The following is a 19,711-nucleotide window of genomic DNA, read 5'->3' as shown; positions in this document are numbered from 1 at the left end:
CAAAAAAAATAAAAAATTTACACAGACTTGCTGCAGCTGCTTAGCGATATATTTTTCAGGATCCTTCGTTTCTTTCTCAATCCACGGGCTTGGAGACCCCCCCCAGCCATGAGGTTGCCAGCTTGGATTGAGCCACCATGAAGCTACTCCTGCGAGCTGTTGTCTGTCGCCCGGCAGCCTGTACAAGGCCTTCGTTTCGAAATGGCTTCGCGACAAGCTCCCCCGTGCTGTTTAGTGTGTGTTTCCCTCGCGCCTTGAGAGTCACTGGGTCTGTCTATCTGTATCTGTGCGGGTGCTAACGGAATGCCACTGACCAGGCCGGACAACCCCTGGCCAACTCGGGCCCCAGAAATGCGCGAAAGAAGAAATACGAAGTCTTCAAATCCATGGTCAACACGCAGTTCAACAAGGTTGTTGACGAGATGAGCTCCTCCGATATTAGACAAGGACTGAAGGGCTTCGGGATACGAAGCGGCCATGCCCTGGCGAACGAAGTCGTCCTGTTCCGCAAGACAATAGCCCAGGCCATGGCCATGGCGGAACGAGGCAACGATAACCGGAACACCAACCCCCTGTTTTGGGCCCTTCGAAATGCCTTTATCCGCGGCGACGTCAAGGGCTTGGCCTCCGAGATTCGATATTCCTTCCAGAGCTTCATGATTCGCGCCCGCCTCACGGGCGCAGTTGGCAAAAGCCAGAAGCAGCTTGCCGATTTCCGCTATCCGATGGAGTGGTTCCCTGCGACCAGGGCCATGCAGCGGACCATCCACCTCCACGTCGGGCCGACCAACTCCGGCAAGACCTATCACGCCTTGAAAGCGCTCGAATCCGCCAACTCGGGCATCTACGGAGGGCCGCTGCGTCTGCTGGCCCAGGAGATCTACGCCCGCTTTCAAGCCAAGGGGAAGCCCTGTGCCATGGTGACGGGAGAGGAGCAACGCATCCCCCAGGACGCCGATAACTACTTCATCAGCTGTACCGTGGAGATGACGCCCTTGAACCGGGTCGTCGAAGTGGCCGTCCTTGACGAAATCCAGATGATCGGAGATCCCGATCGCGGCTGGGCCTGGACCCAAGCCCTGCTCGGTGTCATGGCCAAAGAGGTCCACCTCTGCGGCGAGGAGCGCGCCGTCAATCTGATTCAATCCGTTTGCGCCGCCATTGGGGACAAGTGTATCGTGCATCGCTACAAGCGGCTCAGTCCCCTGGAGACCATGAACGAGAGTCTAAACAACGACCTGAAAAACCTGCGCAAGGGCGACGCCGTCATTGCTTTCAGCCGTGTCAACCTCCACGGTCTGAAGAAAGCCATCGAGGAGGAAACGGGTCGCCGCTGCGCCATTGTCTACGGTTCTTTGCCGCCCGAGACGAGAGCGCAACAGGCCGCTCTTTTCAACGACCCCGATAACGACTACGACTTTTTGGTTGCGAGCGACGCCGTCGGCATGGGCTTGAATCTGGAGATCAAACGCGTCGTTTTCGAAACGGTCACCAAGTTCGACGGGACCAACGTCCGTCGCCTGACCACGTCTGAAACGAAGCAGATCGGAGGGAGAGCGGGTCGGTTCAAGACGGCCCGGGAGGCGGCGCAGGGAGACGGCTCCGCCCTCGACGTCGGCAAGGATCCGGCGGACGGCAAGATGGGCTACGTCACTACCCTCGACCAATTGGATTTAGAAGCCGTCCGGGAGGCTTTCGAGTCGGGCATCGAACCGTTGGAGGCAGCCTACATCAGCCCACCGGCGTTCATCTTAGAACGCTTTTCCGAGTACCTGCCCCCCGATGTCCCGCTCTCCTTCATGTTGCTGCGGATCCGCGAGCTGGCGAGAGTTTCGCCCATGTTTCTCGTGGAAGTCTCCCCCGACGCCCTTGCCATGGCCGATGCCATCCAAAGCTACCCGCTTACCATCCACGAGCGCCTCGCCATGATGAACGCGCCCGTCCAACTGCGGGAACCGGGCATGCCCGCCCTCGTCCAGGCCATGGCCCGCTGCCTTGCGACCCGGAAGGGAGGCGCCTTGTGCGACCTGAAAGAGGTCGACCTCGAGATGCTGGACAAGACCCTGGACGACTACGGCGGGAACGGACGCGACTACCTCCGCCACGTCGAGTCGCTGCACCACGCCATCACGCTCTACCTGTGGATGAGCTACCGGTTCGCCAACGTGTTCGTCAGCCAGAAGCTGGCCTTCCACGTGAAGGACCTCGTGCAGGCCAAGATTGAGCAGTACCTCGACACCTCCGTCTCGTTCCGCACCGACAAGCACGAGATGCTGCGCGACGTCCGGCGTAGGGAGGCCCTCAAGCGCGAGAGGGAGCAGCAGCGCATTTTCGGCAAGAGCGCCACGGCTGCGGCGGAAGCCGTTGCCGAACAGGGTCCTGGACGATGGAACGAGCCGGGTCACGAAGAGCCGTTGGTGGAGGAGGCTCGGGAATACGAGGAGCTTGATGATGGCGGCTCGGGCTCACGATGATTCCGGAAAGCGGGCGGGAGGTTTAGGAGTCTATTCGCCGGTCCATAGACTTCATTTATTCATGTATAGTACTGTATAATATGTTACCGCAGATGTGTTCGAACGAAAGCCGTATAGAGGGCGTAGGAATGGAACTGGTTGGACAACCAACGACAGGGTTTGAATGGCCCTGAATGTACCATAGTTTTACAGCGGGATCTCGCAGTTCTCTTATCATAAACATAAGTAAGGGGAACACTCACACTCATCTCAACTCCGAATATTATGAGTAGTAGTAGCTGTCATCCAAAGACAAGAATCAGTCGCGAGGTCCGTGGAACGGATACGGCGTCCATCATTCTCGCTGTGTAACTGACGTGTACATGTATTTATGCATAATCTATTAAGTTACAATCGAGTGATTCTTTAAATGAAGTATGGGAGGTGGGGCAAACTTGCTTTACACTGTGCAGGGTACATGATCTGGATAAGGTAGTCGCAGTCGTCATTCTCGGGAAGCTCTGCAACCTGGACGAAGACTATACCAACTCGTGAATTACTTCGTACACTCCAGGGTCCAACTCTCAGCCAGACTCTCGTTAATTCTACCATAACACCGAAGCTTTTCTTGCATCTCTATACCCTACCGACTTGTTGCTCTTGACCTAGACACCTAGTTTATCCGTCTCTTTCCGCCCTCCGGTCATAATTGGCGTGGACGGAAGCAGTCCAAGTCACATTGTCGCCATGGCTTCCTCATCGACCCCGGCTACGCCGCTCCTATAGTATGGGCGAACACCAACATATATTGCTATATATTGCCATGTACTGCGTATATACCTTTGGCTAACAGAATCGTTTAGCTCATGCATCGCCCACAACAACACCATCCTCAGCGAATGCACCACATCCGCCTCGTCGCAAACCTCGTCCCTCGCCTCCCTCATCCTCCCGAAGATCGAGCACTCCACGAGCCAAAAGCTCACCTACACCCACGGCACCCACCACATCCACTACATCGCCGAGTCCCCCTCCGACCACCCAGACCACCCTGCCTCGGGCGCCGGGGGGCTGACCTTCCTCGTCATCGCGGACGCCAGCCTGGGCCGCCGCATCTCGTTCGGCTTCCTCTTCGAGATCCGCCGCCGCTTCCTCGAGCTACTGCCCCCCTCCGACACGTACTTTGCCGACCTCCCCAACTACGGGGCCGCCAGCTTCAACGGCGAGCTGCGGCGCCTCATGGTCGAATACGGCACCACGTCCGGCGGGCGCGACGACGCCATCGGCAATGTGCAACGCGAGATTGACGATGTCAGGGGGATCATGACCCGCAATATTGAGGGGCTCTTGGAGCGTGGCGAGCGCATTGACCTGCTTGTTGACAAGACCGACCGTCTCGGGGGTAGTGCCCGCGAGTTCCGCGTTCGGAGCCGGGGTCTCAAGCGCAAGATGTGGTGGAAGAATGTTAAGCTTATGGCATTGCTGGCCGTCATTGTTATTCTTATCGTTGCTGTTATGGTTATTGCGATCAGAGGTTGAGCCGGCTGAGCAGGGGCTTCTTCTCCGTTTTGTCCCCCTCCTCTCTTTTGGCCAGGGCCCCGAAGGTCTTGGGGCATGTTTTGTTACGATGCCGGAAGGTGTGTTCCAACATTTCCAGTTCGGGTTTGTTCTTTTATCTTCGTATTTATTCAGTCACTACTATGCGCCGACATTTTGATTTGGGGCACTCTGGTGGAGACTTGCTGGCGAACGGGCATACGGGACACAATAGCAACTGTATCTTCCAAGCTGATATCCATAATGGTGAGGGTTCGATTCTCGAATTCCCTGGTCGCTTATCTATCTACCTGGCCTCCTGGTAGATAGTCCTGACAGGGTGTTGTTCGGTATTCCAGTGCCCAATTTCAATTCCAAGATTTCACCCCACCAGCGATGAAGTAGACACAGCTCGTGCTGCCGAAATCCACTGGATGGCCTAACACCCGAGTCCAAGTACTAAATATCATCATTCAAGGTTATCACAAACATACGACCCAATAAATGATGTGGTGATACAAACACTCGTCTAAGAATTTGCGAGAGACTTTGAAACCCCAACCTCACCAATGCGTCATCCAGTCCTAGAAGAAGACTGCAGGAATGTGAGTAGAGTAGGTAGATGAGAAACGGGACACTTCAGCCTGGTAACATGAATAACAGACGTACGTATATATGCGCAGAAGTCCAGCGACGAATTTGCTTAAACAGTCCAGACCCAAACCAGGGAGGAATATTGTTCCCTAGGCGAAATCATTAGCAGCATTGAGACATGGCATGCTACGAGCACGCGCTCACCATTGCCCGTTCTCTCACTCCCGCGGCCTCAAAGACGACCTTTCTTTGCCATCGAGCGACAGATGTGCCGGAACTATAGCTTGGGACCAGCATCGTTCCCGACACGACCCGAGTCGCGATATACGTATCCGTGAGCCACAGGGTTAAACCCTGGTGCGGTGCCCATTTCGACATGCGGTCTTCTTAACCTCTCCGTGAAGAAGACGGGATGTCGTGTTGATGCGTTGTGAACATGCTGGTCCCAGGCGGTCTGGAGATGGGGCTGGGGGACGGAGAAGGTCGCAACTGGGGGTGAGTGTGGTGTTTCCATTGGCATCGTGACTAGGTAGCTTTGATGAGGTGATGGAAGGCAGGGTTGATCATGCATAAGTAGATGCTGGTATTGTAGGTAAAGTCCGGCAGAGTAGAGATAAAATATCCTGGTATGGAGTTGTGATGCACTTCGTTAATTAGTAGTAGACGGATACCTAAGTTATGCTCCCCCAAGTTGTAGTACGCCGTGGATTCGGCAGGGTGTCGTCATGTGCTTCCGGGCCTAGCCGGGTACGTACTCCGCCGGTACTTTCTGTCATTCTGACCTACGGTAGGTACTCGGTACTCAGTCGGGGCGGATAACTTGCACCTCCTACCTTATCCATTGAGCAAGGAAACACCACAATATACCTAAGGTACATTAGGGCAAAGTAATACACGTCCGCATATGATTCTATACATATTTTTGACTAACGGACCAGACAAGCAAAGCCGTTTTGTTCCCTGCCCATGACTACCCTGAGGTATCGGCCTTCCTGGCTTTCTTCTTCCCCTTTGACTTTTGAGTCTCCTTGCCCTTCTTGATTGCGTCAACCAGACCTTCAAACTCCTTGGTCTTCTCTGCCTCTGCCGCCTCCTTGGCCTTCTCTTCCTCCCGCTCTTTCTTCTCAGCCCGTTTCAGAGCCTGCTCCTTCTCGACCTTCTCGATAAGCGCATCGCTCTCTTCCCAGAGCTTCTTGGCCAGCTCCTCGTCGTGCACGTCTTTCCGCGCAAAGTCTACCTCCCTGCACTCCTTGATCATCCTCCCGCCGGCACCCCTACCCAGGTCCTGGTCCATGGCCGCGTACAAGATGGACTGCGCGCCCTTAAGGGGGCTCTTGAGAAAAAGCCAGGGCAGCGGGTAGGCGACGAGGTAGAGGAGAAGGCCCCAGAGCGAGCCGCGCGTCAGCCAGCGGCGCATCCCGGGTGAGCGCGCGTAGCCCGGATCGACGAAGACGACGCGGGCATTCATGGGCAGCCCGTCCGGCCGCTTGTAGGCGTCTAGGTGTTTCTGGAACGCCACGCCGAAGGTCATGAGCGCCAACTTGCTCCTCTTGTACGCCGCCCCGGGCGACCAGTTCTCGGCCTCCAGGGGTTGGGACAAGGGCCCCGCGCCGATGTAGGAGGAACAGGTGGTGAAGATGACGCGGACGTCCCGGTCGAAAGGCTGGGCGCGGAGAGCCGGGCTGAGTATGGCGAGCAAGTGGAAATTGGCCAGGTAGTTGACCATCCATGTCTCCTCGACTCCGTCCTCCGTCTTGGCCTGCGGTTGCCCGGGCGTTGTAAAGGTGGCGGCGGCCAGGATGATCATGTCCAGGCGGCGGGGCGGGGAGTTGTCGATCCACTTGGTCGCGAACTGCCGGATGCTGTGCAGCGACGTGAGGTTGACTTGCTCGGCGTAGATGAGGTTGTTCTTGGTGCGTTCGCGCAGGTCGTTGATGTGGTCGACTAGGAACGGATCCGATACGGGCGCCTGGGTGAGGAGGACAAGCTGGGCGCCGCGCCGGGCCAGCTCGAAGGCCACTCTTGAACCTATTCCCGACGTGCCGCCCGTCACCATGACCACCCTCCCGTACATGTCACGTTCCGCCAGACTCGAGGCGCCGTTGAACCATATTTTGGCGAGTGTGAGGACGGCGAGAGTCGTCAACGTTTTTATGAGAAGTCCGACGTTGTCACGGACCCATTGAGGCGGGCCGTTCTCGAGGACATGGAAGGCGATTTCGAGGGGCATGGCGAGAAGCAGCAAGGGGACGCGAACAAGGCTGAGTTATGGTCGACAAGAACTTATCATCCTGACGCTGGTAAGACGGATGAAAAGATGCCTACCCCGGGGGCAGGGCGATAATTGCGTCTTTCTGTGGTTGACGAATGAAGGTTGAGCTTCTCAGGGGGAGTTTGAAATGTTTCGATGGAGCAGCTACGAAGCAGCAATTACGAAGCAGGTGCTTGAGGTACTAGGTACGTAACTGGCATGGAGCTTGCAAGCCTAAACCCCCACAACGATTGCCTTGGCGCCTTGGCGTATTAAAGGTACGTATCTAACCCATCCTCGCCCTAGGTACACGTAATATCAGGTGGTACTTGGAGCAACCATTCAAACTCCAGGTCGCCACATGAAGATCGCCTTCACATATCAGGTCAATTCTCATCCACCTCACCTGTATGAGCAATACTCGAACATATTCGCCCTACACTATCGAACAAGGAATTTCTCATTCATGGAATCGGACTTCACATAAAACAAAGACACAAACGGGTCGTTTCTCGTTCCAGCCACGGCCACGCTGCAACGTACTTCGCACATAGTAGATGGCTGACGAGTACGGCGAGGATTACGATGTTCCCCTTCAGCATAAACGGCCTTTCGGGGCAGGCATTAGACGGAAAAAGGTCGAATTTGTCAGAGCATCAGACCACGACCTGAAAACCTTGCCAGACACGAGGCCGGCCTCGTCGGGAGCCTCGGTAGCGGATATGTACTTGAGTCTGGTCCTCCCAGAAGACAAGAATGGAGAGTCGAGGGAAGGGGCCCAGCAAAAGGGGCCGTCTGAGACGCCTGTATGCACAGTCTGCAAGTTACCCCTCGAGAAGGAGAGCACGGCGGGCAAGGAACGGGACTTGGGTATTAATGCCAGGCAAAGACACGAAGCGTCCATCGCGCATCAAGTCTGCCTTGAGCATTCTCACCCTCCGTCAGCGCTGGACAGATCGCGGATGGGCCTCAACTATCTCTCGTCGTACGGCTGGGATCCGGACGCGCGGAGGGGACTGGGGCCATCCGGACAGGGTATCCAGTTCCCGCTCAAACCAAAGCCCAAGGACGACACTCTAGGGCTGGGGCTGAAGGTGCCCAAAGACTTGAGGGGTAGGATCGAGAAAAAGAAGCAGCCCGAGCGGTTGGATGCGAAGAAGAGCAGGCAAGTGGCCGAGGCCGATAGGCAAAAGGGGGAGAAGCTGAGAGAGATGTTTTACGGTAATTATGATGTGGCTAAGTATCTCGGATCAGGTTCATGACAGTTTCGCTCGGGTAGACAGAGGCTTAAGGCTGGTTATGGACCATCCCATCGTTTGCCCTCGGTGATACTTTCGGTGGGACGGTGAAGAATTCCCTCATTCACGGCTTCTTTCTCAAAATACAAACAAATTTAAGTCTGGTGCTACTAGTAATACGCAGGGAGAGGGGGAAAAACAACGACCAAAACCGAAAGTCCGCGAGACCTTCCTCTCGAAAATCTCGAACCAACTTGCCATAGAGAGACACCTAAGACAGCGAATCAAAAATGAAAAATGAAAAGGACAAAAAAAGAAAAGAAAAACATACAACACCGGGTATTCGCTGGTCGTCACCGACCCAACTACTAATCCGGCCCTCACTGGCTTATCTAGGGGAGAGCGGACGGGATCCCGAGTTTTCCAGTGGGTATGGTCGTATGTACCAGGACTCTACAATAACTGTCTTATATACCCCGAAAAAGTAGAATATAGTATATAATTCAACAAAAAAGACATACAACACCGGGTATTCGCTGGTGGTCACCCACCCAACTACTAATCCGGCCCTCATTGGCTTATCTAGGGGAGAGCGGACGGGATCCCGAGTTTTCCAATGGGTATGGTCGTATGTGGTATGCCTGTCACTTGGGACATCTTAAATAGGGGACAGATCTCGTGATGTCGACGATGTCAATGCCCTGCGGTACCGTGCCTGGGGATGGTGCAACGGCAGGCACTTTTTACCCGTTTCTAAGGTACCAGAGTTACACCTCCGAGCCGTGAACTTCGTAGGTAATTACTGAGTAATTACCTACCTTATTCCGTACAGCCCCTGGCACAAAGTATTGGAACACGCCTATGTACCATCGACCCACAAAATGTCAGGCTGAGGGCATATAGGCTTACTAGGTATCTAGTCTCAAAAATAGGTACTTATAGGAGTGTTCAAATACTTATTGCCTCCCACTCTAGGTACCTTAACTATCATAGCTCGGTACCTTAGGTAAGGTACCTTGTGGATGATACTTGATACTTCGCACTTCGTTCCACACCCACCGTTGATTGCCGCATCTTGAAACCCCGCCAATACGTACCGGTAATGCTATATCACCTACCTCACCTTACCCCATAAAGAACCGTTTCTTGCTTCCTCCTGACCACCTACCTAATTGCCTTGCTCTTTGATCCTCCGAATCGTCATCTCCTCGCCCCCTCTTCGTCCAGCTTGCTATTCAGTTCTCCGAGACGGACGGATACCCACCATTTCCCGACAGCCTCGTCCTCCTAGGCTCGTTGCACATGAGGCGGCCCTCTTGCCATCATGGGCGTCTCTGTCATCCAGGAACAACATGACGGTGAGGGACGAGGTTACACTTCGGAGGAATCCAGGAGCTCGACTGACCACTGATGAGCATAGTCATTGTCAACACCATCAAGAATATCACCCAAGGCGACGTGAGATCCTGCCCACCCCGACACGCACCCCGACCCCTTGTGCCTCTCCTCTATGCTCGAGCTACAGAGCTAGAATGGCTGCCCCAACATTGACCGCTGACCGCTGACCGCTGACCGGAAATCCCGTCTTCTACAGTGGAAAGTCTTGGTTGTCGACGAGACCTCCAAGAAGATTATAGACAATGTCGCCAGCGAAGATGACATCCTCAACCTGAATGTGGCCAGTATGTGACCCGGGGCATCTTCTGTCCCTCGTGCCACCTTTGACAACCCCCTCCGCCCTCCGTCTTGGCCGTCTCTCGAGCCGTCTTCGACCACCTAGTTCGTCGCGATCATATGTCACCGCCCTGACGCTTGTGTCGGTAGATATCGAGTTCATCGAGAAGAGGAGGGACATGAACCCTGGCATGGACGCCATTTACTTCCTGTCCCCACAACCGCACATCATCGATTGTTTGATGTCCGACTTCGATCGCCGCCGCTACAGGAAAGCCTTTCTCGTCTGGGTCTCCATACTGGACCCGAAATTGCGCCACCGCATATACCAGTCGCCTGCGGCCCAGAACACCATCGCTAGCTTCGACACTCTGGCCGTTGACTTCTTCCCTCGTGAATCGCACCTCGTTACCTTCCGGGATCCCTGGAGCTTTCCGATACTCTATCACCCCGGCTGCAATGACCTGATTCGAGATCATATGCAGACATTGGCTCAAAGGGTTTGATCGCGCACCGTCCCGCCCTCCCCCACTAGCTTCTCAACTCGTCATTGCAGTTGCTCACCACGGAGAACAGATTACTGCCGTCTGTGTCACCCTCGGCGAGTATCCCAAGGTGCGCTACTACCGACCGAAAAACCCCATCCACGAGGCCGCCGTCATGTGCTCGCATCTGGCACGATTCGTTCAGGAGGAACTCGATACCTACGCGCAGTGGAACAAGGACTTCCCCCCGCAAACCTCCCGTCCCCAGGGCACACTCGTCATCACAGACAGGTCTATGGACCTGACGGCGCCCTTCGTCCACGAGTTTACCTACCAGGCCATGGCGCATGATCTTCTCCCCATCCGGGAGGGCGAAAAGATCATGTATCGTACCGTTATCGACAAGGGCGGTCCTGCAGAAGAAGAGGTGGACTATGAACTAACCGACAAGGACAAGGTGTGGGTGGAAAACAGACACCGACATATGAAGGACACTATCGAGAAGCTCATGACCGATTTCCGAAAATTCCTTGAGGCCCATCCTCATTTCGTCGACCAGCAAGGCGGCCAAAACAGCGTGAATAGCCTGAGAGAGATGATGGGCGGGCTGAAGGAGTTTGGCGAGATGAAGGCAGCCTATTCCCTGCATATGAGCATGGCGCAGGATGCGATGAATCTCTTCGAGCGCCATAAGCTGTCGGACGTGGCCTTGGCAGAACAGAGCTTGGCTACGGGACTGGACGAGGAGAACAGGAGACCGAGGAACATCTTGGAGGAGGTTGTCAAACTGCTGGACGACGAGGCCATCAGCCCCGGGGACAGGTTGCGGCTCATCGTCCTGTATATCCTCTACCGCGGTGGCGTCGTTGCGGAGGACGTCAAACGGCTCCTGGCACACGCTCAGCTGCCGCAGGAGGATACCGAAGTAATACGCAGTCTCGAACTCCTGGGTGGTCGGGTACATCACGCGCTCAAAGAACCCCGACAACCCCAACCCTCCGTCTTCCCCAAGAACCCGAAACCAGCGCAGGTCAACGAAGAGTACGCCCTCTCCCGGTTCGAACCCGCCGTCCAATCCCTCGTCGAAGACCTCGCCAGCGGCACCCTCGACCAGACCACCTTCCCTTACGTCAAGCCGCCGATCGACCCCAACGAAGACTACCAAGCCGCCCAGCAGGGTTCCCTGCGCGCGGGCCGCCCCAACTGGGCCGCCGCCGGCCGGCGGCCCGTGGACACGAACCGCCAGCGCTTCGTCATCTTCATGGCCGGCGGCGCCACCTTCGGCGAGAGCCGCGCCTGCTACGACGTCGGCGCCGCCCGCGATAAGGACGTCTTCCTCACCACCTCCCACATGGTCCCCCCGCCGTTATTCGTCCGCCAACTGCGCGACCTGGCCCGCGACCCGCGCCGTCTGGATCTCCCCGCGCATCGCCCCAAGCCCCGTGCGCCCGACTGGGTGCATGAACGTCCCGCTCCGCCTCCCATGGCCGCCCCCTCCGGCCAGAGACCGCGCATCGTCCCGGGCGGTAGCAGTGGTGGCGGCCTCCCACCCCGCCCCGTGGCCGCCCCGCCGACGGGGCAGATGGGCAGTTTGTCGCTCGGAGACGCGCGCCCACCACCACCACCACAGCAGCAGCAGCAGCCGGGCATCGTGGCCAACAGTGGCGCGTCGTCGCAATCTCCAGCCCCGTCTCCGGCCCCTGGGCCACACAAGCTCGAGAAGAAGAAACGGAACCTCTTTGGAATGAAGAAGTCCAAGGGTTAGGGTTGCAGAAAAGGCCGCGTAGCAGGGTTCCGGGCACTTGATCGTGTTGGTGGTCCCTTACACAGTTTTGGTCTTTTTGTCTCTGTTCTCCTTTTTTGTTCTTCCAAGGCAAGCACGGCATGTTCAGCAGGTTGTTGTATAGTCGGTCGAAGCAAAAAAAAAACACCCACACATTAACTGCCCTGCTTCAAATTTCTTACCGAGCAACGGAACCCCGAGTGACGAGGAGATCGTGGGTTCCTGGTGTTGGCGTTTTTTAGTTGTTGTTGTCCCCCCTCCTTTAGCGTGGCGTCTCGGGGCGTTCAAACTGCCAGCTAGCTACTACCTAGGTCGGGTGATCACAATGGTCAAGGGAAAAAAATATACAAGTCTTACATCCCAAGGTGCCATCATCATGGAATGCCGAGACATATAAATCAAAGTGTGTATGGAAGGGAGTGATGGATTCATTGGTCTAGCTGAGGACAAGCAGGTGTTACAAGTAACTCACTCCACCATCCCATCCATTTTCTCTTGTTTTTGTTTTGTTATCTCTTGGTCTGTACTCTCCTCCCATTTCTCTTTTCTCGTACCTCAGGTCCCATGACGATGTGGCCTCTCCGAGCCTCCGAAAATATGGTGACGTCTTGATGGATAGTCGAGTAGGATGAGATGGTGCAGTCATGATAACAAGGCTGTATAAGGACTTGGAGAAGCACTAATACAAATAACTATAGCCTCGCTTCAGTCGGGGGGGGGGAGGGGGGGAGAAGCAAGACTTGCTTTGTGGTGCTGGAGATGAGAGTGTATTGGCGCCACTGAGCATGCGGCGTCCTTTGTAATCCCGAGTTTGAGTAAGGACAAGCGACAAGACACCCGAGCAGGAAAATGTTAAGGTTGATAAAGACAGGTTCATGTGGGCAGTAGGCGCGAAAATGCTGCTGACTGCATGTGGCTGGCGGTGGGGAACCAGCCCGTTCAGCTACCTTCGGGTCAAAGAAGTAGGTAGCTTACTGTCTCCGGAAGGCTTGGGCAGCGCCAGGGGGCGGCATGCCGCGGCCGTCAAATGGAAAGCCGTGGGCCTCGGGTATGGGGCCTCCAAAGGCCGGCCCACCACCTATACCGGGAGGGCCCATAAAGCCAGGCGGTGGCAGGCCCCCAAAGAAGCCGGGAGGCGGTTGCATGCCACGCGGCGGTGGAGGGACACCCATCGTGTCCGGGGGCGGGAACCCGGCAGGCGGGAAGTTCGGTCCAGGTGGGAACATTCCGGGTATAGGATGGTTGCGACTCGGGACGCCAAGGCCTCCGGGACCACCGGGACCACCGGGGCCTCCGGCCAAGCCAGGCGGCGGGCCCATGGAGCGTTGCTGGGGAGGAGGCAGTGGGCCGCCGCCTCCAGGTTGCATCCAGTTAGGATTCATCGGGTCCAGGCCGGGAGGGGGAGGTGGGCGCTGCAGGATCTGGGTGGGCTGCGGGCGAGGTTCGTGTTCCGGGAGATGATGGAAGGGTTCGTCCATGAAGCCAGGAGGGGGCGGCTGACCTCGCATCTGGCGCGGCTGAGAAATGCGGCCATTTGAAGGGAAGTCGGGTTCGCGATCGGGAATTTGCGACATGGAACCAGCTCGCTGGGGCTGTTGCTGCTGCTGCTGCTGCTGTTGATGCATGCGCAACAGCATCTGCTCGGTACGCATGGGTTCCGGCTGGGCTCTCATCAGGTTCATCAAGAACTCGGCGTTACTGAGGTTCCTGTTAGGCTTCATCTCGGTCCTTGACGAGCCTTGGCTGGACGAGTGCTGGCGCTGATTGACCAAGTCCTGCAAGAGCTGGTCCTGGCGTGACGAGGGCGGTTCCGAAGGCATCATGGGGCGCGGGGCTACGATGTCCTGGCCGGGTTGCGTTTGCGGCTGTCGGGAACGTAGATCGTCGGGGTGCTGCTCAGGAGGAGGCGGGAATTGTGGGAAGGCACCGGGCGACCTGACTGCGCTGGCTGGCGTTGCTTCCTGACCAGGAGGAATCCTGGGCAGAGATTGCGGTTCCTGGAAGGCCTGGACGGCAGGCGGCGACGATCTTGCCTGCGGGTGGGATAATTGAAGCTTCTGAAGCAACACCTGGAAGGCTTCCTTTTCGGCATCCGGGGCCTTAGCAATCGGCGGCGATGCTGTAGTCGCAGCTGAGGCAGGAGCGGGATTGTGGGCGGGCTCCGGCTGGGCACGTCGGCTGGGGTCCTCCTGAGGAGCGCTGAAGAAGGAAGTAAAGCGGGAGGATTTCCCGGCGCCGGACCTGGCGGGCTTCGGGGTGGCGTCCTTGGGGGTTTCCGCGGCCGGGGTGGCGGCATCCAAGACGGAGTTGGAGGCAAATGCCATGAAGAACTTGTCGGGCCCAGATTCGACGGCTGGAGCAGAGGCAGGGGCGAGCTGCTCGGGCTTGGGAGGAGTGACGGCCTCGGACGCGGCGGGCTTTCCTTCGGCGGCGGCGGGGGGCTTGGTCTTGCCGCCTTTCATACTCTCCATGAACTTTCTGAAGTCCTCCTCGGTATGGCCACCGGCTTTCTCTCCGGCGGGTTCGTCGAACCATTCGGGGTCACGCTCGTTCCGATGGTCACGATCCCATCGGCGCTCATAATTGCGGCCCATATGCCGGTTCTGATCACGGTCAACACGGTCACGGTCACGGTCACGATCGCGGTCTTCGAAAGTATCGGCGTCCTTGTCCCGGTCGCGCCAGCTCTTGGCGCGGTCAATCCGCTCACGGTTGGTCATGGCGGGCCTTTCGGGTTTGTCGAGTTTGTCGGGTTTGTCGCCCTCGCTCTTGAACCAAGGTTCCGACCGACCCCGGTTGAGACCGTTGCGTGGGCGAGTTTCTCCGTCATCGCCATCCTTGCCATAGTTGTCGACGGCGCGCCGAGGCCTGGCACTAGTGGCGTCATGGTCGACCTTGTCGCGCAACTTGCGATCGTTGTTGAACCTGTCGTTGACGGCACCCATGCGGCCCTGGAAACGCTCGGCACCTTCAGTACCGAAGCTCTTGCGCGGCTTAACAGTGCTCCAGCCTTCACCGTCCTGGTCAGCATCACCCCGACGTCGGAAATTGTGGTTTCTCGGGTCGCGGGTTCGGTCACTGCCTTCGGCATCGCCGTTGCGGCTACGAAAGTTGAAGCGATCGCGCGAGTCAAAGTCCTTTGATTCCTTGTCGTAGTCGAAGGATTTGTTGCGACCGCCGGCACCGGTGGAAGCGAAGGCTGTTCGGGGAGGCCCTAGAATGATATCATCCGGGTCTTGAGTGACAGGGTAAGTCAGTAGGGTGGTCCACAAAGGGGGGGGAAGTAGACGATAGATGGGAGATGAGGACATACTGGCGCCGTTACGGGACATAAAGCGGTCTAGGCCGGGACGACGGTTCGACTGGTCGCCGGAAAGACTGTCATTGTGCCTTCTGTCGGAGGTGGCCTTGTTAGGGGTGCGTACGGGTTCGGGAGGCGGTCTTGTCGCAGGGTGTCAGGTTAGCTTTCTCGTCTTAATAACGGGGGGGGAGAGAGAGACATGTCACTTTATGGCGCGCAAATGGTTATTTATGTGATTACATACCCCATCCACTCCTCAACAGGAGGTAAATTGCTTGGCTTAATACATAGCGGTGATTGACGAAGATGGAGGAGAAGCTCCGGGGAGTATCGAAGTGCCATAGTAGCAAGACGGCGCGAGTCACATCTGGGTGCTCGGCCTATGAGAGCTAGGAGGAGAGAAGCGAAGGGTTCTCGGGTAGGGGCACGGAGAACCGTACACAGCGTCGACGGTGGTTTGGCGAAGCGGAGGCAGACACGTATGTCGGAGAGCGGAGTCTGAGCGAGTCGGGACTCAATGTTCGAGAAAGCGTTGCGGTGATGGCAGAGGAGGAAACTGCGGTGAGGTTTATGAATTGGCGGTTGAAGTTAACGAATACAGAATGGCAGAATGGTGTTGTGATAAGAAGAGATGATGATTGTCGGAGATATCCAGAGACGAATAGGCGTCACAGAGACGAACTGCGAGACAGCTGGGATTGCGGTAGCGGTAGCGGCGGCGGCGGCGGCGGCGGTGGTGGTGATGGTGGTGATGGCGGTGGTGATGGCGGTGGTGATGGCGGTGGTGGTCGATTAAGCGTCGAGTTCGAGCCCAAGCGGAGCACGACGATGGGTCGAGAGAGGTGTCGGTGGAGGAAATGATAGGTCGGTAACTATGATATGGACGTAGTGGTCTTGATGGAAGATGCGAGTCAATTGTGATAGGGGCAGAGGAAAATAGATGGATGGAGGGGGGGGGTTGAGTTCGGTTAAGGTGAGGAGGGAGTGTGTGGTGATGAGAAGAAGAAGGAGAAGAATGAGGAGTCGGCGATGGCAGGTGTGTGGTGTGGTGTGGTGTGGTGGTCTCGGCCTCTGGTGGTGGATGCGGGTCAGTCAGAGTGACTTTCCCCAAAGCAATAAAACGGCTGGTGGCGGTGGGACGAGAAGTACGTGTAATTATAGGTAAGGGAGTACTTAAGGGTCTGGCAGGGTTGTCCCATTCAAAGGTGTCAAAGTATCCGTACACGTACTTCCTTACTTCCTTATTTGTATCTAGGTATCCTCTGTACTAACCATAACGGCAGCAAGCTCTATGCCCTATGCCCTCTACTAACAGAATGCGCGCCGAAAGCTTTAACAGAGTTGGGAATGAAGCAAGCCAACAAGAAACCCCTTTCTTCTATCTTCTGTCTCTTTCTTTCCAGGATACTAAGCATCATTTGGTCGGTATAAAGCGAGTACCTTGTCGTTATAGGTCTTTATATCAGATACAGTGGGTCGCCAAAAGTGAAGAGTAGATTTAACCCCACCACGCATTTATAACGCGTTTTCCACCCTTAACACTATAACCCTTATACTTTAAAAAATCACTAAAAATCGAAGATACCTTCTATAACCCCACGCGTTAAGTATTCGCCCTATAAACGGACCCTGATTACACAGGTATATTTTAATAGCCTTAGTTAAAAGGCTATAGCGTTAAAATTTAACGTGTCGCCAGGGTCGGTATAGGGGATCGTATCCCGGTATCGCGAGCAGTCTTTAGCCTATTCGAATAAACGCGCCGGCCGGCCCTAGGCTTTAGGCTAGCACGAAAAAAGGCATAGAATTCGGTCCCTTACGAACGACCCTTTTATATCCCCTGCCCAGTTACTAATAAACTACGCGCCAACCTGTTTAAAAACCACGTTATTACGGTATATCTAAGCTAAGGGCCTCCTCCACCTTCCGGCCCTACGCCGGCCGAAACTATCACCTAGTCAGGCGCGCGTACGCCTAGAGTAATGCCGACGGCACGTATCTAAGCCCCTAAGCTAGTAGCGTAGCGTTATCTTTTCAGATAAACCCACAGTCGCGCGCGGTTAAGGTAACCGTCAGAAATAATTCTTCTACTAAGGTATAGGTTAATCTACTTCTTAGTATTATACCTTAACTAACAGTATTATAGGGTAAACGACTTCTAAAGGAGGTATTCTAGCCTTATAGCCAGCCGATAAGATATTCGTAGATATTCTAGGGTGCTTTTTCGTACTATAGTCGTATATCTTTATACGACCTACCTAGGGACCCTGATTTAAAGCGCGGCGGCGTTACTAGCCGTATTATTAAGGAAACGCTTAAAAAGGCGCTTCCTACGATATACTAGCCGGATAGTATCTTTATCTAAGATAACGCCTCCACGTATATAGCTTATGTTATTTAGAATTAGATCCGGCCCTTCGCGCGCGAGAATAGGATATAATTACTGGATTAGCCTCTATATTCCCCTGACTTAAACCCTATCAAGAACCTATAAAAACTACTAAAAGAGAGGATCTGCGCGCAGTATCCGGAGCTCTCGGATATAAAGAAAAACGAGTAATCGTTGGCTTTACTCTGCCGGGCTGCTATAAAGGTATAGGAGGATTTTAACGAAAGGCTTCTACAGACCCTCGTGGACTCTATACCACGGAGGGTCACGGCTATAATCAAGGCGGGGGGGGGGGGGGGTAGTACACAAAATATTAGAACAGTATATATATACCTTTCGAATCTACTACTTCTACTCTATCTATTCTGAATTTTCCTTAATCTTTTATATATATTTCGTAAAGTTATTTATACTCGAACCTAAGGGTCTTTTTTTAGTAAGGGCGTTAACCATACTGATATAGGGACCTACTCGTCACTTTTGGCGAGGAACTATAGTATATGCCAGGCAGTCCTTGTGGTAAAAGGGAAAGCCAAGGAATATATACTACCCTAACAGTCAGCCGACTACACCTCCCCCAGGGTTTTAAAGGTTAGCTCGTATACAACGTAATATAACTGGCGAGAGACAATAGGGGACCCCTATAGGTAGTAGTACATCTATACCCATACTAATTCTTATAATATCTAAGTACCTATACGTATAGAAAATATAATTACCTTACTACTATTACCCACTATCGTTAATAATCTATATCTTCGCTATTCCTCTTAATAACCTTTTTGAAGATATCTGACGATATCGGATAAACTGAAGGGACGAAAGTCACGAAAAGCAGTGGGAAAAATAAGAAGGTAATAATGGGATTGTAGGGTAGGATCTCTGCGCGCGTATTGTGTCTTCTTAGGATCGAAAAAGGGATTGAGATTAAGGATTAAGGATTCAGAATAAAGAATAAAGAAAAGAAGAACCGAATCGAGGGAACGGGTTGATATCCTTTGTTCTTTGTAAAGGATTGATATCGTAATAATATCGTAATCTATTGTATCCTTTGTCTGACTCGTAACAGATAAACTAACTCGAAAGAGAACGGTCTAGGCTTACGGGGAAGATATCCTTTGTTCGAGTACGAAGGATATACTCGAAAGATATTAAGGATAATATTAGTAATAATATTAATATCAAAACCCCCCCGTAAGCTGGTTCTTATATAAGAAGGAGTAGCTTAAAACGAGTATATATATTATAGAGATATAGCGCAGAAACCCTAGTTAACTAACTAGGACTAATTATAAGAGGAAAAATAAAAACCTCTAGGGGAAAAATTTAAAAACCCTTGATTTCTTATAAAGGAAAAATTGGAAAACTCTTTTTATAATACTAGGAAAACCCGTAGGTAAAAACGTAGTTATAGTATCTTAGGAAAACCCGTGGGTAAAAAACCTAAGTATTTATATATAGGAAAATCCGAAGATAACAAACCTAGTTATAGACCTTAGTATTTTAATTCTTGAATTCGGGTATAAGGTGGTATATCGTAGTCAGGCAACGTATCGTCTTTATAACCTAAATTCATATAACCGCATAGCGTATTATGTAGGTCTTTAGTTAGACCTTTAGTCATTATATCGGCTATATTGAATTTAGTATTTATATAAACGACCTTTATTTTATTATTTTGAAGCTGTTGTTGGTAGTAGTGATACTGACGGTCTATATGCTTTACGCGTTTATGAAATTCAGGATTTTTACAAAGCTTCTTTGCGCTTTCGCTGTCTATTAATATAGTAGGAATCGGTATATCAATATTATTATTATTATTATTATTATTATTATTATTATTATTATTATTATTATTATTATTATTATTATTATTATTATTATATAAACCAAAATTTATATCAGTAAATAACCTAAGGTTATCTACTAGGTCTGTATATATATTGTGTATATAGATTCCTTCTTTAGAAGCTTCGGTTAAAGCCATGTATTCTGATTCTGTTGTTG

At 53.5% G+C, this 19,711-nt stretch overlaps 7 protein-coding genes across 7 annotated transcripts; 4 read left to right on the top strand and 3 right to left on the bottom strand.

Annotated features, from left to right (window-relative positions):
• Nucleotides 1-19: 19 nt before the first annotated feature.
• SODALDRAFT_286703 (ATP-dependent RNA helicase SUV3) lies at nt 20-2,718 on the top strand. The gene is made up of 2 exons (XM_028608552.1): nt 20-237; nt 318-2,718. The coding sequence occupies exons 1-2, from the start codon at nt 202-204 to the stop codon at nt 2,472-2,474; spliced, it is 2,193 nt and encodes a 730-aa protein (XP_028469646.1). The 5' UTR covers nt 20-201; the 3' UTR covers nt 2,475-2,718.
• Nucleotides 2,719-2,974: 256 nt separating this feature from the next.
• Nucleotides 2,975-4,440, top strand: SODALDRAFT_326024 (vesicle-associated membrane protein). The gene is made up of 2 exons (XM_028610056.1): nt 2,975-3,238; nt 3,317-4,440. Exons 1-2 carry the CDS (start codon nt 3,201-3,203, stop codon nt 3,990-3,992), a joined length of 714 nt encoding a protein of 237 aa, XP_028469645.1. The 5' UTR covers nt 2,975-3,200; the 3' UTR covers nt 3,993-4,440.
• Nucleotides 4,441-4,552: 112 nt separating this feature from the next.
• On the bottom strand, nt 4,553-5,103 carry SODALDRAFT_353960 (hypothetical protein; the record flags this gene model as incomplete). The annotated part of the gene is made up of 3 exons (XM_028613674.1): nt 4,553-4,573; nt 4,659-4,732; nt 4,875-5,103. 3 exons carry the CDS (start codon nt 5,101-5,103, stop codon nt 4,553-4,555), a joined length of 324 nt encoding a protein of 107 aa, XP_028469644.1.
• A 450-nt stretch (nt 5,104-5,553) lies between these two features.
• On the bottom strand, nt 5,554-7,231 carry SODALDRAFT_353959 (NAD(P)-binding protein; the record flags this gene model as incomplete). Its single annotated transcript, XM_028613673.1, has 3 exons — nt 5,554-6,844; nt 6,949-6,999; nt 7,164-7,231. 3 exons carry the CDS (start codon nt 7,229-7,231, stop codon nt 5,554-5,556), a joined length of 1,410 nt encoding a protein of 469 aa, XP_028469643.1.
• SODALDRAFT_326022 (hypothetical protein) lies at nt 7,139-8,408 on the top strand. The gene has a single exon (XM_028610055.1). The coding sequence runs from the start codon at nt 7,392-7,394 to the stop codon at nt 8,094-8,096; it is 705 nt and encodes a 234-aa protein (XP_028469642.1). The 5' UTR covers nt 7,139-7,391; the 3' UTR covers nt 8,097-8,408.
• A 773-nt stretch (nt 8,409-9,181) lies between these two features.
• SODALDRAFT_326021 (Sec1 family superfamily protein) lies at nt 9,182-12,431 on the top strand. Its single transcript, XM_028610054.1, has 5 exons — nt 9,182-9,430; nt 9,493-9,530; nt 9,667-9,754; nt 9,897-10,246; nt 10,323-12,431. Exons 1-5 carry the CDS (start codon nt 9,397-9,399, stop codon nt 11,994-11,996), a joined length of 2,184 nt encoding a protein of 727 aa, XP_028469641.1. The 5' UTR covers nt 9,182-9,396; the 3' UTR covers nt 11,997-12,431.
• A 391-nt stretch (nt 12,432-12,822) lies between these two features.
• On the bottom strand, nt 12,823-15,770 carry SODALDRAFT_1198 (hypothetical protein). Its single transcript, XM_028606618.1, has 3 exons — nt 15,560-15,770; nt 15,328-15,455; nt 12,823-15,249 (listed from the first exon to the last, which is right to left on the bottom strand). Exons 1-3 carry the CDS (start codon nt 15,655-15,657, stop codon nt 12,986-12,988), a joined length of 2,490 nt encoding a protein of 829 aa, XP_028469640.1. The 5' UTR covers nt 15,658-15,770; the 3' UTR covers nt 12,823-12,985.
• Between the last annotated feature and the right edge of the window lie 3,941 nt (nt 15,771-19,711).

Source organism: Sodiomyces alkalinus (genome assembly GCF_003711515.1).
Source record: "Sodiomyces alkalinus F11 unplaced genomic scaffold SODALscaffold_1, whole genome shotgun sequence".
Taxonomy (NCBI): Eukaryota; Fungi; Ascomycota; class Sordariomycetes; order Glomerellales; family Plectosphaerellaceae; genus Sodiomyces; species Sodiomyces alkalinus.
The sequence above is the reverse complement of the archived record's forward strand: the minus strand, read 5'-3'. Positions and strand labels throughout refer to the sequence as shown.

Coding starts and splice junctions, on each gene's coding strand:
- SODALDRAFT_286703 (XM_028608552.1), top strand. CDS start 202: ATGGCTTCGCGACAAGCTCCCCCGTGCTGTTTAGTG. Junction 238..317: donor CTCCCCCGTGCTGTTTAGTG/TGTGTTTCCCTC, acceptor GCCACTGACCAG/GCCGGACAACCCCTGGCCAA.
- SODALDRAFT_326024 (XM_028610056.1), top strand. CDS start 3,201: ATGGCTTCCTCATCGACCCCGGCTACGCCGCTCCTATA. Junction 3,239..3,316: donor CCGGCTACGCCGCTCCTATA/GTATGGGCGAAC, acceptor AGAATCGTTTAG/CTCATGCATCGCCCACAACA.
- SODALDRAFT_326022 (XM_028610055.1), top strand. CDS start 7,392: ATGGCTGACGAGTACGGCGAGGATTACGATGTTCCCCTTCAGCATAAA.
- SODALDRAFT_326021 (XM_028610054.1), top strand. CDS start 9,397: ATGGGCGTCTCTGTCATCCAGGAACAACATGACG. Junction 9,531..9,666: donor AGAATATCACCCAAGGCGAC/GTGAGATCCTGC, acceptor CGTCTTCTACAG/TGGAAAGTCTTGGTTGTCGA. Junction 9,755..9,896: donor CCTCAACCTGAATGTGGCCA/GTATGTGACCCG, acceptor TTGTGTCGGTAG/ATATCGAGTTCATCGAGAAG.
- SODALDRAFT_1198 (XM_028606618.1), bottom strand. CDS start 15,657: ATGGCACTTCGATACTCCCCGGAGCTTCTCCTCCATCTTCGTCAATCA. Junction 15,456..15,559: donor CCTGTTGAGGAGTGGATGGG/GTATGTAATCAC, acceptor CCCTGCGACAAG/ACCGCCTCCCGAACCCGTAC. Junction 15,250..15,327: donor TATGTCCCGTAACGGCGCCA/GTATGTCCTCAT, acceptor CTGTCACTCAAG/ACCCGGATGATATCATTCTA.